We start from the raw sequence: 15,886 nt of genomic DNA, 5'->3' as shown, positions 1-15,886 counted from the left end.
ACTGAATGTGTTGTGTCCACACAGAGTGAGACGCTGCCTGCTTTCCTCGGCTCTACTATCATCCTCCTGTGGTTTGTAGCGGATTTTGAAAAGCGCCTGGTGGAGGAAGAGGCGGTGACCGGGAGTCTGTGACGTTCTGACTGGCCACAGTCCGGCCCCCCGTGGACCGAACCAAGGCGGGACAATCAGGAAAATACGTCCCATCTTTAAAACATAACGGTATCTGTGCACCATAGGCAAGTTCTCTTCCGCTGGCACGTGGACTTTATATTCAGGTAAAGTTGGGGAACTTTTTGTGGCAACATGTGGTTAAAGTTCAAACTCGGATCCCCCCATTGGATCCAGATCCCATTACCCCAGTAACTAAGTACATTTACTCAATTATTGGCCCTCAAGTAATAGTAGTTACTTGTACTTTACATGAGTATTTCCATTTTAAGTTGCTTTTCATCAACTGAGAAGCTAATATTGTAATATATTTTCACGTGTGTGTCTGCACTTTATAGCAATAATTTAAAATTAGTTGAAATATTTTCATCCTTTAAAAGGTTTCATCTTAATTACACTATGAGTAGACACTAACATGTACTTGAACATTGTTTTCAGCTAAAGAGTAAATTTTTTGAATTGAACATTTTAAATGAACGTTTTTTTTTTAAATTTACATTTACAGAAATTGGACTTTGGAAGTTATTTTCCTGATAATGATTCTTAGGCAAAACTTCAGGACAGTTTTACTTTGTGGTAAAACTCTTAAACTTATAGTGAAACTTTTTCAGTGAAAATAGTTGAATATTTATAATTTCTGTATTTTTTTAGTCAGAGGGAAAGAGTAGTAGAAGTTTAGGATTATTATTTGTAGGTTACCAGCACATGAGAATTCGTGCAGTTATTTAATTACTACAGTTACAGACACAAAAATAATTTGCAGGCCCTTCAGGATCTGGGACCCTGTTGTCCACCTTTTCTGGTTTCTAATCCACCAATGGTTAGACATCCTGCTTCAAATTCCACACGTAATAAGAAATAGCATTTTAAAGATGTATAGCAATATTAATATTTTGACTTTAAAAGAAAATGTCACTATTTTGATGTCTATCGTATTAGAGTAAAGAAACTTCAATGCCCACAATGCCTTGCAGCACACTATGGTGGACTGCAACTGGTGTGTCGTCTGCTTTGTTGTTTGGAGTGGCATTTTAGAGGTAGTAGTGACATTTTAATAATCATCCAATGCTCATTTCAATGCCACATTCTTGGAAATGTTTTCATGCAGTAGATTATCTGAATTGCTGTTCTACATGTTTGAATCACTGTATCAAATGTGAACTGATCCCAGCAGAGGATACGACCGGTCTCAGTTGAACATTGACCTTTTTTTCTCTGTGTTTCACAATATTCGTGCTGTCAGGAGGACAAATCTGCCGCGTTCTTCCTCAGTTCAGGACTAAAACGGGGATAAGAAAAAAAACACCGATTTGGACAGAAGAAGTAAATTCAGCTGTGGAAGAAATGAAGAGAGCTGTGTCATTTCTGATCATTGTCTACGCCTCAGTGCCCATTCTTCTCTACTTGTTTCCTTGGATACTTGGACATGCCATATTTGCTCACTTGTGTAAGTAATGTGTGTCCCACAGTCTAAAGACATGCAGACATGACAGAAGAAGGTGCTTTATGACTGTAGCTCTGAATTTTTCAAAAGGTTTTAGCTTAAAATGAATTAATCATTGCAGCGTCATAACCTTGCAACACTGCAGTACACTTCAGTATGTACACTTGTACAATCTAACAAAATCCAATACAGTCGCATTTCCCTAAATTCTAGTTTCACAAGCTTATAATTCGTCCTGTATTGCACACAGATATTAAAATGTGTTATGATAAACTGTACAACACACAGAAATCATACTGACCTTGTGTGCTCTTGGGTGCGGCAGTGAGGCTTCCATTCTTTGTGGACCTCAGCAGACCTGAGGATGTGCTGAACCACACGTGCAACTTCTATCTCAACACAGAGGAGGGTATCTCAGTGGGAGTGTGGTAGGTGATTTTTGAGTTCCCTTTGTGTCCATTTCAGTGCACAGGTACTTGAAAACACCACGAGCAGGTGCACATTTGGTACAGGTGGCTCCTGTTGGAATTGATCCTCAATCTAATCATTTAGCAGCTCTAACCCCACTCAAAACAATTTGCTGTACATCTTAAAACGCAAGAGCATTTGTTTTGACTGATCACTCTTTCGCCGCTCTCCCTTTCTACCTTTGTGTCTCATAGGCACACACTCCCTGCCAGCCAATGGGAGGAGGCCTCGGGGAAAAGCCCTGAGTGGTACCGGGAGACTCTTGGAGAGGGCCATCCTGTTATTATCCATCTCCATGGAAACGTTGGGACCAGGTGGGTTGAGAGCCGCAGGATAGAGACCCTTGAATTGATTCTAATGGAGTTTAGTGGGTATTACATGACTGCTCAGGGTTTTTTCACAGACACAATGCACACAAGTGTTTTTGGGTCAGACTAAGAGTCTGAAAGCTGCAAGTTTGTTTGTATCCACTGCTCTTTTGTCATTTCTGCAGGGCCATGAATCACAGAGTACAAATGGTGAAGGTATGGAGTTTGTTCCACAGCATCGCTTGTTTAGTTTTAATACAGTTTTTACTTCAAGCTATAGAAGAAAATGACCTTTTTGTCCCTTGCAGATCTTAAGTGCTGTAGGGTATCATGTCTTATCTTTAGACTACAGAGGTAAGATGCTTTTTGTTGTTCTACAAGTGATTTTTTATTTTTAGCTTAAAACATGTTTTTTTTCCCATTAGTGATTTCATAGATGCTTTTTATGGTTTATATCTATCCTTAATCCCAAATTTTTGTGTATTTGGATTATTTAAAGCTTTATAAATTTGTTCATAAGAGGTCTTTGCCCTAAAACATAATTGACATTTATTTGTCAAACAAAAGGTCTATGGGGCTTATTTATTCTTAAAAAAAACCCTCATAAAATCCTTATTGACATTTTCATATTTTCTCAGCTTTGGCCATGACCAGATAAGTACAAACTGAGTTTTTCAGGAAAGAATTGGATAATGAAGCTATTATCATTAGTTTTATTACAGCTCTGGGGTCTGTGGGACTCTCAGATGACACATGGGTTGACATGTTTCAGAGAATATATATTGTCTGGACATGCTCATGATTCTGATACATGTCTCTTATTGAGGATTTGGAGACTCCACTGGGGAGCCAAGTGAAGCTGGATTAACCAGGGACGCCCTCTACCTGTACCACTGGGTAAAGAAACATAGCAAAGGGAGTCTTGTGTGCTTATGGGGACATTCGCTTGGCTCTGGGTCAGTTTAAGTAGTAACATTGACTGTGTGACAAAAAAATAGATTAATTGCACATTGTACAAATTTTTTTGTCCTTTTTTTTTGTAGAGTGGCCACCAATACTGCTGTGAGGGTACAAGAACAAGGTGAGTGTTAGACTTTTAAAGCCCTTCATTATCAAGGTAAACCCAGGCAGGTTATTATATTTGTTTATTATAGGTATTAGCGCTCTTTGCAGTACTGTGTGGGGGGCTCACATTACACATGTAATCAGCATTTTTTGTCCCACTGGGAAAAGCACAGGTGTAATAAAAAGACTAATGACTTGCATTTATCTGAATTACACCTAATTGTCATCGATTATTATCAGTGTTGATTATTGTATTGTACCATACATAATATGAATTACACTGTAGGGTATAAAATTACTAAACAGTACATACTGTGTACAACTTGTTGGAGGTTTGCTATGGCTTACTTAAACATTTTGTTATTAATTAATGGTAAAGTTATTAGTAGCACAAATATTTCAGTCTATCTCAAAACACAGCCCTTAATCTGTGTCTTTATTTTTAGGCTCAGCAGTTGATGCTTTAATCCTTGAAGCTCCATACACCAGAATTGGAGAGCTTGTAGCCATTCATCCACTCATTAAGGTGAGAACATTTTTCATCTCTGCAGCCTCTTGGATTGTTCACCAATATATGAAAATGCAACGGACTGAATTGTTATATGTAATACTATGACATTATTGGCTTTGTTACTGCATGTACTTAAAGCTTATTTAGAATACTACAATTAATAAATATTTACTATAATCATTTTTTATTAATGATTGTTGTTCTATGCTCTGTGTGATATTTATTTATTTAATATGTAATATGAGTGGAGTGACTGACTCGGATAAATTCATAATTTTGACTGATCTTTACAGTGCTACTTGCCAGTATTTGTATGTGTAACAGTACACAGGCTAATGCCAAAATAGTTCTACACAATATGCACAATTTCTTTCTTTCAGATGTACATGTTCCTTCCTGGATTTGAGAGCTTCCTTTGGAACACAATGGAGAGAAACAACATAGTGTTTGCTAATGATAAAAAGTAAGGTTGATCAACAAAACCTCATTCTTTTGAAACGCAGACAACATTGTGCAAAAGAATATGCTGAAATGATGCTAACTGGACTGTGTATATATTTCTGTGAACATCTGCACAGTCTAAAGACTGTGACTAGTCCACTTCTTATTCTGCATGCAGAGGATGACAACGTTGTTCCTTATCACATGGGTCTGAAGGTACAGTGGGTTTTCATTCAAAGCTTCCCTTTCCTCTTCTTTAATATAATTTCCTTCTGCAAATGCTGTATCCTGTCTGCTTTTTTGTGTCCAGCTGTACGAGATTTCGCTGCAGACTCAGAAAAAATACAACACAGATGCTCATATTAAAATGGTCTCCTACAATGCAAGTCTCGGATTCTCTCACAGCAACATCTACTTGGATCCCAATCTCTCAGATGTGGTTAGGTAAGTTAAAATGCTCAAACTGGAATTTTGCAGTGCATGTTAACCTGATGTTAGTCCAGGTAAGAGTTATATCATATATATATCTGTGCTATACTATGTTAAATCTATTGATTTAAAATTTACTGTAGTGTTCCTACAGATATTGTCTATAAACCGCATTGCCATCAGAAAAATGTACTAAAATGTTATATTTATCTGCTTTCCATTGCAGGGAATTTCTTCAAAACCTAAGACAGTAGTGCGACTTGAGAAAAGTGGGTCTGTCTCACAGACAGTGTTGAAACATTTGGCAAAATAATGTCGAGTGGATGCTTCCGTACAGATTTATTTTAGCCACAAGTGGATGTACCTCCATCACAAAAATAAAAGCACTTGAATAATATTACACAGTACAATTTTTTTATTTTTTTTATTTCAACACTGACAAAAATAATATAGATCACAATGAAGGGTTCTATTTTCTTTAACCTCATTATGCTGATATAGATACAAATATACCTATAGACAAACTCTTTCCTGATATACAGCGCAGCATAAAAGGTGCAGAAATGTCAATAAAAATTCAGTCTAGTCAGCTGCTAAGTGACTGATGTCCTACTGAATTCCTGAGATTCAGAAACACCCACCCATCCTGAACTCTAGGAATGTCAAATATGAGCAAAGTAATTGCAAATATGTGACCTCGCTACACTGGCTCCACATTTATTTTAAGTGTTGGTGCAGAAGGGCTGTAACAGACACGTTTCAATGCAAGTGCTTTGACTCTGTGCTTTAAGTTTAAAAAAAAAAAAGTGTGCAGAAAGTGAAGAAGTGAACTTTGTGAAACGTTCACTTAAGTGTTGTTTAAGGGTTAAAGGCACAGATGGACAGTTATGTTGTAAACATAAAAAGGCAGCCCTCGGTTGTAATACAGCTTTACTTTTTCTTCACGGCTTTAGCAGTTTCTTCAATGGCCTCCCTGGGCTCGTTCGGTGGGGGGATCTTCAGATCGGTCGGCTTGACGCCCCACACCTCAGTCGCATACTCTGTGATGGTTCTGTCACTGGAGAACTTTCCTGTGGCTGCAATGTTCTTGATCACCATCTTCGTCCATTCCTTTGGATTCTTTAGGAGAATATGAGAATAACATATTGTTTAATACCTTTTGTAAAGCTCTTTAATAACTTTTCTTCCTGTTTCGAAGATTAGCAAATATGACTTCTTATCCAGGTCTATTTAAAATGTTACCTCATACAACTTGCTGACTTTTTCTTGACATTTCACGTAGTCTTCAAAGTCTGCAAACACTTTGAAGCTGACAAGAGAAAAAAGAAGAATAAAAACATGCCCAACACCTTGACCTCAAAAAGGGGAAAAAAAAAAAAGTTTCACAGAAATAAATATTACATACTGTATCAGTGAGCACAAGAAATATGTTTGGAGGTTAAATTAAAAAAATGTGAATGAAAGTTTTTGATTTAATGTTGTTTACCGGTCATATTTGAAGAGCATGTCAGTGAGTTCTTTGAAAAGATCTGGATTTTTGGGGCTGAAAAATCCGCTTGTGATTTGGTCCATCACTTGTTTTAGCTCAGGAAGCTTATTGTAGTACAACATGGCATCATATCTAACAAAAACACACAAAAAAATGGTTTATAAAAACACCCAGAATAGATGAAAAAACACAAAATCTCTATATAGGTCACCTTTACCCCTTTTTGTCCATTTCAGCCACATCCTCCACCCTCATGCCAAAGATGAAGAGATTCTCCTCTCCCGCCTCCTCGGCCATCTCCACGTTGGCCCCGTCCATGGTGCCGATGGTCAGAGCTCCATTCAGCATGAACTTCATGTTGCCCGTTCCTGACGCCTCTGTCCCAGCAGTGGAGATCTGCTCTGACAGATCAGTGGCAGGTATCACTGAGAAACAACAGATACAGCAATTAAAAAAATGAAATAGGGAAATTAACAATTCATTTCTTTTCCTAGGAGGTATTTGGAGGATTTTAAACATGAACTCTAGTGAAAGTAGAAAAGCTGTTGTGGACATTCAAAAAGGTCAACAACATGTGCAGGCATAGTACCCTTCTCTGCTAAAGACACCCTGTAGTTTTCCAGGAAGATGACCTTCAGCTTGTTTCCCACCACAGGATCATTATTCACCACATCAGCCACTGAGGTGATCAGCTTTATGATCATTTTTGCCATGTGATACCCTGGGGCAGCCTGCAGAGGGAGACAGTAGATGACTTACTCTAAAATGGTAACATTAAAGTACACCACCACCCTCTGCTTGTTTATTGGACTTGGTCGCCGGTACCTTTCCACCGATGATCACTGTTCTTGGAACAAAAGGTGCTGTGGGGTTCTTTCTGATGCCTTAGAGACAAAACACAAACATTTTTAAAACTCATTTACACCTCTGGCTAAAAAGACAGGGACCAGATTTCAGGCTCTCTGCAAATCATTCAGGATAGAGTTTCTCTATTTACCTTAAAAACCCCTAGTTTAGGTGACAAAACACTGAAGCAGCATTTTTGTACTATGCACATTTGGAATAACCTTCAGGATCATCCTAGACACTATTTGTCACTAAACTTGTTTATATGTATATGTAAAGCGTTTCAGCTTTCTATACTGGTCTATATTAATAAAATTGATTTAGAGTTTTGGAAATATGCTTATTCATTTTTTAGTTCATTCTCTTTGTTGCAAGTCTTTGTGCTAAGCTTAGCAAATCTATGCTAATCAAACTCCCTGCAATAAAGTAAATTGTTTGATTTCCAGATTATTCCTTGAATGCAGTTTGTGAAGCTCTTGGGCTCTTTTGCATCATATACACGACATAAATCTATGGCACGTTTGTATTGCACGTTCCAAAGATGCAGGGGAAATCTGCATTTACATAAAAGCATACAGAGCTTCTGATGAAAAAAAAAAAAAAGGAGTAGATGAAAATCATTCTTCGCATTTGTTTTAACATGCCTGGAGCAGCATTCAGGTGGAGAATCATCCATTTAAGGAGCATGTCAGATTGTGTCATGTAACCTCTCACTCACAGAGAGGCATACTTGGCCAATTAAACAAGAGGGATTCACATACGGTTGTACATGACGATGATGTGCAGGCAGTTGAGGAGCTGCCGCTTGTACTCGTGGATTCTCTTCACGTGGACGTCAAACATGGAGGATGCGTTTATTTTCACCCTGTACTCCTTCTCCAGGTACTGGGCAAATTTTACCTTGTTGTCCTGTGAGGAAATCAGAAGTGCAGTAGGTTACGTGACTTGGCAGCGAAAGAGTCATTCACTGAGATAAAGCTGCTGAATCACAGGTGTGGCCTGTCCCGACGTGCACCGAATGCTGCAAAATGCAATGTTGCAATGCACAAATTAATCAGAATGTCTTTGCCTGCAATGACCTGTAGAAATGAGTGAATTAAGAAATACTTTTACTCTGCACAGACATAGGCAGATACACGAACTGGGTTGGTGTCATTCATGTTGAAATGCATGAATTTACTGTACAACGAGAGATTCATGAATGGAAAAAAAAAATCATTAGCCCTTTTTCATGTTACAGCAACAACTTAAGACTTATTTTAGCAATCAATAAATAAATAAATACAGGTTTATTTTCTTATCCTAGAAGGTTTTGGTTCCCACGTAGCAAACTACAAAAATAAAAAAGCACCCAACTCCTACTACCTACTACTAAATTTTTGACCCTGGTCCCCATTTAAAATCTGAGGGGTCTTGGTTTGAGGAAAAGTTCCCAAACAGAGCCTCAAATAGCTATTTTAATGAAACCGTGTCCAAAATTTCGAGTGGATATGTCTTTTTGGTGGGACACAACTCTGGATCTGATGTGTGACAACGAGCTGCTCCTACTCCTAATAATTTTTGCAAGAGGTCATAAGCCATAAAGGTTGAGAAGCAACTGGTTTAATTTTCAGCAATACGTTAGTTACCTCAAATCTGTAGCCAAGTAGAACCTTTGTAAGTACATTTACACTTCTACTGCTCTTGAGTGTACCTGTTTTACTTTGGAGACATCGCGGATGAAGGCAGCATCGTCAACAAAGTCATTCAGTTCCTGCAGCTGGCTGAGGTCCTTCACATAATCCTCCCCGATGACCTAAAACAGATGACAAAAAAAAAATAAAAAAATCCCAGTAAAATAACTGTAAAACCAACTAATAATGTTTGCTGACTACATTACAAGCTATAAAAGACTGAGGAGAGAGGGCTGTGCCAGGATGTTGGATGTCTGTAGCCCTACACTGTCTTTTGGCAATCAGTAACGTGTTTTTGCTGTGGAAGCTCAGACCTCAGCTATGAGCTCAGCCAGGCCGGGGTTGCAGAGCAGCAGCCAGCGTCTGGGAGTGATGCCATTGGTTTTGTTCTGAAACTTCGCTGGTTCCAGTTCACTAAAATCACGAAACCTGGAGAAAAAAAACAAAAAAGTTATTAAAAAAGGAGAATGCCAGCATGTAAGCATAGATGATTTCAGCCACTTTAAAAAAAAAAAATCTTGACAGTTGTTTTCCACAGATGTTCACGGTCACTTGAGGATAAATGTTTTCTGTTACAACACCATCAAGTCAAAGTTATCCCCACTAACTAACTCAAAGATTCACAGTATCCAGAGTGTGAATGAAAAGAATGAAAAGTAACCTTGGTGATCTAATCACTTAAATCCCCCAAAATCACTCTAGTGCCATCATCAGCTCAAAAGAATCAAATGGCTTTACAACCAATTACCAGACATCAGCCATTAGTCTTGTCCCTAAATTATGAGCAATTATTAATGTGTTAACAGGATAAACTTCATGATCAGCATGTGTTCATGCCAACTCTAGCATTTACTAGTTAGGAGGAGCCTCAAATGCAGACAAGTTGTTTGGAACCCACTGTCTTGAGAATGGTTAACTGATGTACATTATAGAGGATCTGCAGTAACTGACAAAGAAAAACAGAGTGAACCTTTCATAAAAAATGAGGCTGAACTCGTTCCTCAGTGCTCAGGAATTCAAGGTTTCCGATCATTTCTTCCATTTGGGCCTTGGTTTCCGAACATAATCATGCTTTTCTAGCTCTTATAATGCAGTTATTGTTGAGAGTTTGTGACAGACATGATGAGTCAGTCCCGTGTTACTGCATGAGGCCATAATCATGTGGTGATGTTTAGTGTTCTGTTTATTTTCTGATGACTGGAGCTACAGTAGAGTTTAGTCTTAACCTCAGAAATTTGGATTTAATATAATTTACTGTACTATTCTGTGCACCCATTACTTTCTCTAATGTTGAACATATTTAAGACATGTCTGAGTGTGAAGGCTTACACCTCATTCTTGACGATTTTGGAGTGTATCTCAGCTACTCCATTGACAGCATGAGATCCCACAATGCACAGGTGAGCCATGTTCACCCTCTTGCATCCATCTTCTTCAATGAGAGACATTTTCCTCATTTTGCCAATGTCTGTAGGAAACAGAGCTGCAATCCTCTACAGAAACACATGAATGGAAACACACACATGGATACATATCCAGAAAATCTGATTCGTAATTCACAGCGTGTTTAGCAACTGAATTGACTACAGCTATGAGAATGACAGACTGTGGAGAAGCTGCATTGCATACATCGAGGTGGATCTGGTTGATCTGGTAGATGATCTGCAGGTGTCTGGGCAAGAGCTTTTCCATCAGCTCTACAGGCCAACGTTCCAAAGCCTCAGGCAGGACTGTGTGGTTGGTGTAGGCGAAGGTGCGTCTGGTGAGGTCCCAGGCCTTGAGAGGATAGAAGTGAATGTAGTGACAGGTGTCATTCAACATTTAGGCCATTTGCAGCTAATTTACATTCAAAAATGTTTCTTTCAGCCGTTTCAATTGAGCCACTTTGTATAACTGTCTTGCATTTCCTTAAATGACCCAGAGCCGGTATTGTGAGCACTTGTCACTAAACAAAACAGCTGAGTACAAAGCTACCTCATCTGACTTGGACCCACCGTGTCCCAGTCGAGTTTTTCAATGTCCACAAAGATTCTCATCAGCTCAGGGATGGCCATGGCTGGATGAGTGTCATTCAACTGGATTGCGACCTGAAAAACACAACATCTCATGGTGACACTATTGTCTTTGTTCTTAGTGACAGAGTCGCTTGTTTACTGGGAATGTTCCATGATTTTACTGTTTTAGTGAAAGTGAGATGACACTGACATTTCCTTTTAGCTTATTGTCAGCAACAGGAAAAATACAAAACTGCAGATGTCAGACTGAAGACAATCTCATTATGTAACGTTTGCAACATGCTGGCACACTATACTCTATCTGCAGGGTCACTGCAGAGGCCAAAATTTTAACAAAGCAGTGCAAATATTTAACAAGAGTACAACACGGTTTTCAGCAAATGTTGCTGCTCTCTCTCTCTCTCTCTCTCTCTCTCTCTCTCTCGTTTATTTAATTCATGTCTTGTCTGAAAACCTAAGTCTATTGTTTGTGGAGGATGCAGCCGTCTTAATATAGGAAGTCAGACTTGCTTTGGGGATTGTCCCAATGGTTTGTGCAGAACGACCAAAGCGGTAGCGAACAGCTTACTTTGTCTGGGAAGCTTTCGAAGGAGGTGCGGCCTGGCGTGCCCCTCTTGGTGGTCTTGAAGCGGCGGATGATGTCTTGGAGTGTAGCTGCCACGACAAAGTATTCCTGCTTCAAACGGAGTTCTTTTCCTACAAAGAACTGAATGCACAGCATATAAGAAAGACCACAAGGCCGTATTAGTATCATACTAAAGTCTAGTATTTTGCTGCAGTCATCTACACACACACTTACATTGTCGTTGGGGTACAGCACACGGGAGATGTTCTCTGCCAGATTTCTGTCCAGAACAGCCTGGATGTAATCTCCAACATTAACTACAAACAAGTGAATGCATTTTAACACACTGATACTCTCGTTTATTTACAGCGTAGAATATAGTAGGATCCTGCCTTTGAACTATTTTACAACCTATACATCTTGCAGCAGAGTTGCAGCAGAGTTGCAGCAGAGTTGCAGCAGAGTTGCAGCAGTTTCCACCTTTCTTGTAAAGTTTGTGTTGAAAGCTAACAGGAAAGGCAGGTTCTTTTTTTTTTTTTTTTTTTTTTTTTTTTTTTTAAAAAGATGAAAAACGAGATTAGGTTTAGAACTCACAGTCTCTCAAGTTAAAGTCATTTGGGGCACGAGCAGACCAAAGCCTCATGGTGTTTACAGTGTTGTTCATGTAGCCAGGTATGGGTGTGTCATAAGGCATCGCCAAAACCACCTGCACAGAAAAAAGTAAAAACAAAAAAAAAAAAAAGTGAAGCAGCAATGACAGGGAAGAAACAGCAGCTGTTTCGGCTGAAACAGCTGTTGGTGATTTAGTAGATTTACCTGGGTGTCGACCCATTTGGAGCCATCTCTAGTCTGCTCTACTCGACCATAAAAGTGAACTGGCAGCATGTACTCAGGACGAGCTTTCTCCCAAGGGTTTCCATGTCTCAGCCAGTCATCTGCCTCCTCCACCTGCAACAAGTCAGGTAAAGATAAAAGGCTTTAAAATGAAAAAAACATACAACAGTGCTCAGTGAGAAAGAAGGCAAATTGAGCCATGCAACAAACTCTTCTGACCTCTGACCTTTTTTTTTTTAATACAGAAAACTGAGTTGAAAGATGAGGAAGGACATCTCTTGTGATTGATCAAGTGATTAAATGAATGGCATTGAGATCTACAGTCGCATTAGCAGCAAGTGCTGATTAGAAAACATTAACCTCTACATTTACTGTCTACTGGTGGCAGGGACATGCAAACATACAAAAAAAAAAACACAGCGTGAATCCAGTTCAGTGTTCAGAGGTTCATGTTTACACAAACGGTCTGAACTGCAAAAATCAAAAGGGCAAAATCCTTTAGTTTTGGATCTTATATCAACACCAGCATCCAGCAGCAGCTTGCACCACTTCATTTCCTCTAAAAGGGGTGTGTGGGGGGGGGCAGACCACAAGCTACATTACAGTTAATGATTAGCTTGTCATGCAGTTTGACCTAATTCATTACTGCTTTGGCTCTGATTTACTTTGACCCCTAACGGCATGAACATGATCAGGACTTCAAAGATGAGATGGACTCCAGAGAGAGAGAGAGCGAGAGGCAGGGTGATGCCTCATATTTCAAAGAAAAAAAAAAAGTCACATGATTGTGTTTTTAAAGTATTAGTTAGTGGAAAATAGAAAAATTGCCTTGTGGCCACAGTTACCTGCCAGCCGTCTCTTATCTTCTGGTTAAAGATTCCGTATTCATATCGAATGCCATACCCGTACGCTGCCAGGCCTAAGGTGGCCATTGAATCCAAGAAACATGCTGTGTGCAGAAAAGTTATTCAGATTAAATTTCGGTTCTAAAGAACTGCTGGGGAAGTTTATTCATTCATTTGTTCATTTAAACAGCTGGTTGCAACATCTCTGTGGCTGCGAGTTGCCTCACAGTTTCCGTAGGTCCACGTATGTTTGTGACCGTCAACTGCCAAAACCACAAATGAGAACAAGGCTTTGCATACAAAATTAGTCTTTAATATATTTGCTTATTATGAAGGTTTTTTTTTTTTTTAGCTCTTAGCGGCTTGGATAGTCTAAAGGAACAGTTACATAAGAAAAACACAGTCTCTTTCCTTCCCTCCCCCCCAGGTTTTTTTACCTGCCAGCCTGCCCAGACCTCCATTCCCAAGCCCTGCATCCTCCTCCATGTCCTCCAGCTCCTCCATGTCCAGGCCAAGCTGCAGCAAAAAGGAACACAATGAACATTTTTATGAAAATATTCAAAGTTGTCACGAATACCACAGACAATAAGGGCATTTTGCAGGTGTATTTTTGGGTTGTTGTTGTTGCCTCCACTTCCTGTAAATTTGCATCTGACCTGGTAGATGGCTTCATCACAGGCGTTCTGCAGGCCCAGATTGATCATTGTGTTTTGGAGAGTCCTGCCCATGTAGAACTCCAGAGAGAGATAATACACCCTCTGGACATGTGAAAAAAAAAAAAAAAAAAAAAAAGGATTTGTTTGCACAGACTAAATCTTCTCTGAAACACAAAGGATCATAGATTAAGAACAGAGTTTCATAAACAATTATTTATGATGAGGCAGACAATGCATTGAAGAGCAGCGCAGCAAATGGTAGTGGAGCAAGCAAACATTTTCCCACACAAAGTAACTGTGTAAACACGATGCAGTGACCTAAAAATACTGCGCTGCTTGGACACGCAGGAACTTTTGGGCAGCATAAAAGTATGCACACAACCTCCTCCCCACAAAGATGGAAAACTCTTGTAAGAATAAAGATGCAGCTTCAATTCAAAACAAACGGGAGCCATGTTGGCAAAAACTGGATGGAAATAGTTTTTGTTTAGCGAAATGCTGTGATGAATATATCAGGCCTTTGTGTTGCCAGAAAAGCACACTTCCTACATCTGACACACCTATGAAATCATCAACGAATCAAATATTTGCCCAGGACTGTCACGTAGATGTTAGCTGTTGCAGTTTAATATCACATTTCTGATGTTTACCTTTGGGTCTGTTTCATAATAAAACTGCTGTGTTCTGATCCACCTTCCAACCAGGTGATCTCTTACAGTGTGAGCCAGGGCAAAGTAATAATCCCTGGGAGTTGCAATGTTCCTGTCCTTCACCAGAGTGAAATGCAGGTGTCGATTAAAGCCCTTTTTCAGCTCTGCAACATTCTCCACTCCCACAATCCCCCTGATGCTTATCTGCTTGCGCTTCTCCTGGTCAGTGAGAGGTTTCGCCATGCTGGTAGAGCAGATGTGCCCCGAGTAGCTGCACTTTTCCTGGCTGGAAGTGAAGCTGAAATGCAACATGGTGGCAGTTTTCATAGAGCAGTCTCCTCCTTTTGCTGCTTGTCATTGGTGAGTGCAGGGGGAGGGTGTTTCCTTGTCCAGCCTCTGCTTAGCTGCAGAGCTGAGCAGCAGAAAAAAGCGAACAGGAAAACACAGAAGTTGTAAATGATTTAATGTTTGTAACATTTGAGTTGCCACTAATGTTTATGGCATTTCAGTTACGTCATATTTGAACAAGAGTTCATCTAACCTCAAAGAAACAATATTATTCTCCAAGAACAATTCAGTTTTAGATAGATTAATGTTTCCTCTTCTTTTTAGGATTCATGCTGGTAAATCAAAAGATTCATGGCACAGGTGTCAGCCAATTAGTTAAACGAAGATAATTTGTTTGTAGTCACGGCCTTTCAGTTGATTGTGTTGTAAATGCATCTGAACCTAGATTGTGCAGCTTTTAGTGACTGATTCTTGTGGCAGAAACCTCCACAATGAAGACATACACTCCAAGCAAGTCCATGGAAAAGGTGACTGAAGAACACATGGAAATCCGTGAGCGTCCCTTGGCACTTTGGAACGACTGTTCATAAGAACAGCGGTTATGCATCACAGCTACAGGTGAAAGAAACTTTTGTTTAAAATCGAATTTTCTTTTATTCACCAGACTAGTTGCCGTGTAAGGAAAACACTGCACAGTGACAGCGTGTGTTCAGCCCTGACTCTTCGTGTCCACATGCAGAGCAAAAACGCAGAAATTCCTCCTAATGGGTCATTCCAATGTTTTACAGTGTGGCTTGCTGTCAGCTAATGTTGTCCATTTACTTTGGCATCATCCTCTCCACATCCCATAAGGGTGTTTCTCTGCAAGAGGTACAGTAAGGCTTGTAATGTCAGAGGGTAAAATGACTGCAGTGAAATAAAGAGGATCCAGGAACACCTGTTCAGTTAGCCAGAAATATGCACCTGGGCAGAGGGTTGGTTTTTCAGCAAGTCCCGAAGAGTCTGAAATTGTCTAGCTGGACCTAAAAAGACTGTTTATGCCATTTTATTTTTACAGACTAATGAAAGTTTGCATTATTGACTCACATCTCTGAAATACAGACTTGCAGTGCCTTTTATTATGCAGAAAAAAAAATCCTTCTTGACTATTCTATCAACTGTGTACAATGCACCAGATGCAATGGCAGTAAA

The 15,886-nt window shown here is 39.6% G+C and overlaps 2 protein-coding genes across 3 annotated transcripts; one reads left to right on the top strand and one right to left on the bottom strand.

Annotated features, from left to right (window-relative positions):
- Positions 1–87: 87 nt before the first annotated feature.
- LOC137101682 (lysophosphatidylserine lipase ABHD12-like) lies at positions 88–5,231 on the top strand. Of its 2 annotated transcripts, none has more exons than XM_067480390.1 (13): positions 88–275; positions 1,412–1,615; positions 1,938–2,040; positions 2,275–2,394; positions 2,574–2,604; positions 2,697–2,742; positions 3,215–3,344; positions 3,432–3,469; positions 3,900–3,979; positions 4,345–4,427; positions 4,543–4,621; positions 4,716–4,849; positions 5,061–5,231. In XM_067480390.1, the coding sequence occupies exons 2-13, from the start codon at positions 1,513–1,515 to the stop codon at positions 5,086–5,088; spliced, it is 975 nt and encodes a 324-aa protein (XP_067336491.1). In that variant the 5' UTR covers positions 88–275; positions 1,412–1,512; the 3' UTR covers positions 5,089–5,231. The 2 variants fall into 2 exon arrangements, with proteins under 2 accessions (XP_067336491.1, XP_067336489.1); XM_067480388.1 differs by lacking the exon at positions 88–275 and adding an exon at positions 1,100–1,205.
- Positions 5,232–5,241: 10 nt separating this feature from the next.
- pygl (phosphorylase, glycogen, liver) lies at positions 5,242–14,716 on the bottom strand. Its single transcript, XM_067480383.1, has 20 exons — positions 14,408–14,716; positions 13,758–13,859; positions 13,539–13,617; positions 13,102–13,205; positions 12,239–12,370; positions 12,017–12,128; positions 11,657–11,739; positions 11,426–11,563; positions 10,837–10,929; positions 10,472–10,618; positions 10,172–10,335; positions 9,157–9,271; positions 8,863–8,964; positions 7,931–8,078; positions 7,149–7,207; positions 6,913–7,054; positions 6,541–6,748; positions 6,321–6,455; positions 6,077–6,143; positions 5,242–5,953 (listed from the first exon to the last, which is right to left on the bottom strand). The coding sequence occupies exons 1-20, from the start codon at positions 14,648–14,650 to the stop codon at positions 5,765–5,767; spliced, it is 2,562 nt and encodes an 853-aa protein (XP_067336484.1). The 5' UTR covers positions 14,651–14,716; the 3' UTR covers positions 5,242–5,764.
- Positions 14,717–15,886: the final 1,170 nt, after the last annotated feature.

The sequence above is a fragment of the Channa argus genome, chromosome 16 (genome assembly GCF_033026475.1).
Source record: "Channa argus isolate prfri chromosome 16, Channa argus male v1.0, whole genome shotgun sequence".
Classification (NCBI taxonomy): domain Eukaryota; kingdom Metazoa; phylum Chordata; class Actinopteri; order Anabantiformes; family Channidae; genus Channa; species Channa argus.
The sequence above is the reverse complement of the archived record's forward strand: the minus strand, read 5'-3'. Positions and strand labels throughout refer to the sequence as shown.

Excerpts from the sequence above, each read along its gene's own strand:
- pygl (XM_067480383.1), bottom strand. The coding sequence starts at position 14,650 with ATGGCGAAACCTCTCACTGACCAGGAGAAGCGCAAGCAGATAAGCATC. Across the intron at positions 10,930-11,425 it reads TCGAAAGCTTCCCAGACAAA|GTCGCAATCCAGTTGAATGA; the intron begins GTAAGCTGTTCG and ends TGTGTTTTTCAG. Across the intron at positions 10,336-10,471 it reads TCAACCAGATCCACCTCGAT|AGGATTGCAGCTCTGTTTCC; the intron begins GTATGCAATGCA and ends GTGTTTCTGTAG.
- LOC137101682 (XM_067480390.1), top strand. The coding sequence starts at position 1,513 with ATGAAGAGAGCTGTGTCATTTCTGATCATTGTCTACGCCTCAGTGCCC. Across the intron at positions 2,395-2,573 it reads CATGGAAACGTTGGGACCAG|GGCCATGAATCACAGAGTAC; the intron begins GTGGGTTGAGAG and ends TCATTTCTGCAG. Across the intron at positions 3,470-3,899 it reads TGTGAGGGTACAAGAACAAG|GCTCAGCAGTTGATGCTTTA; the intron begins GTGAGTGTTAGA and ends CTTTATTTTTAG.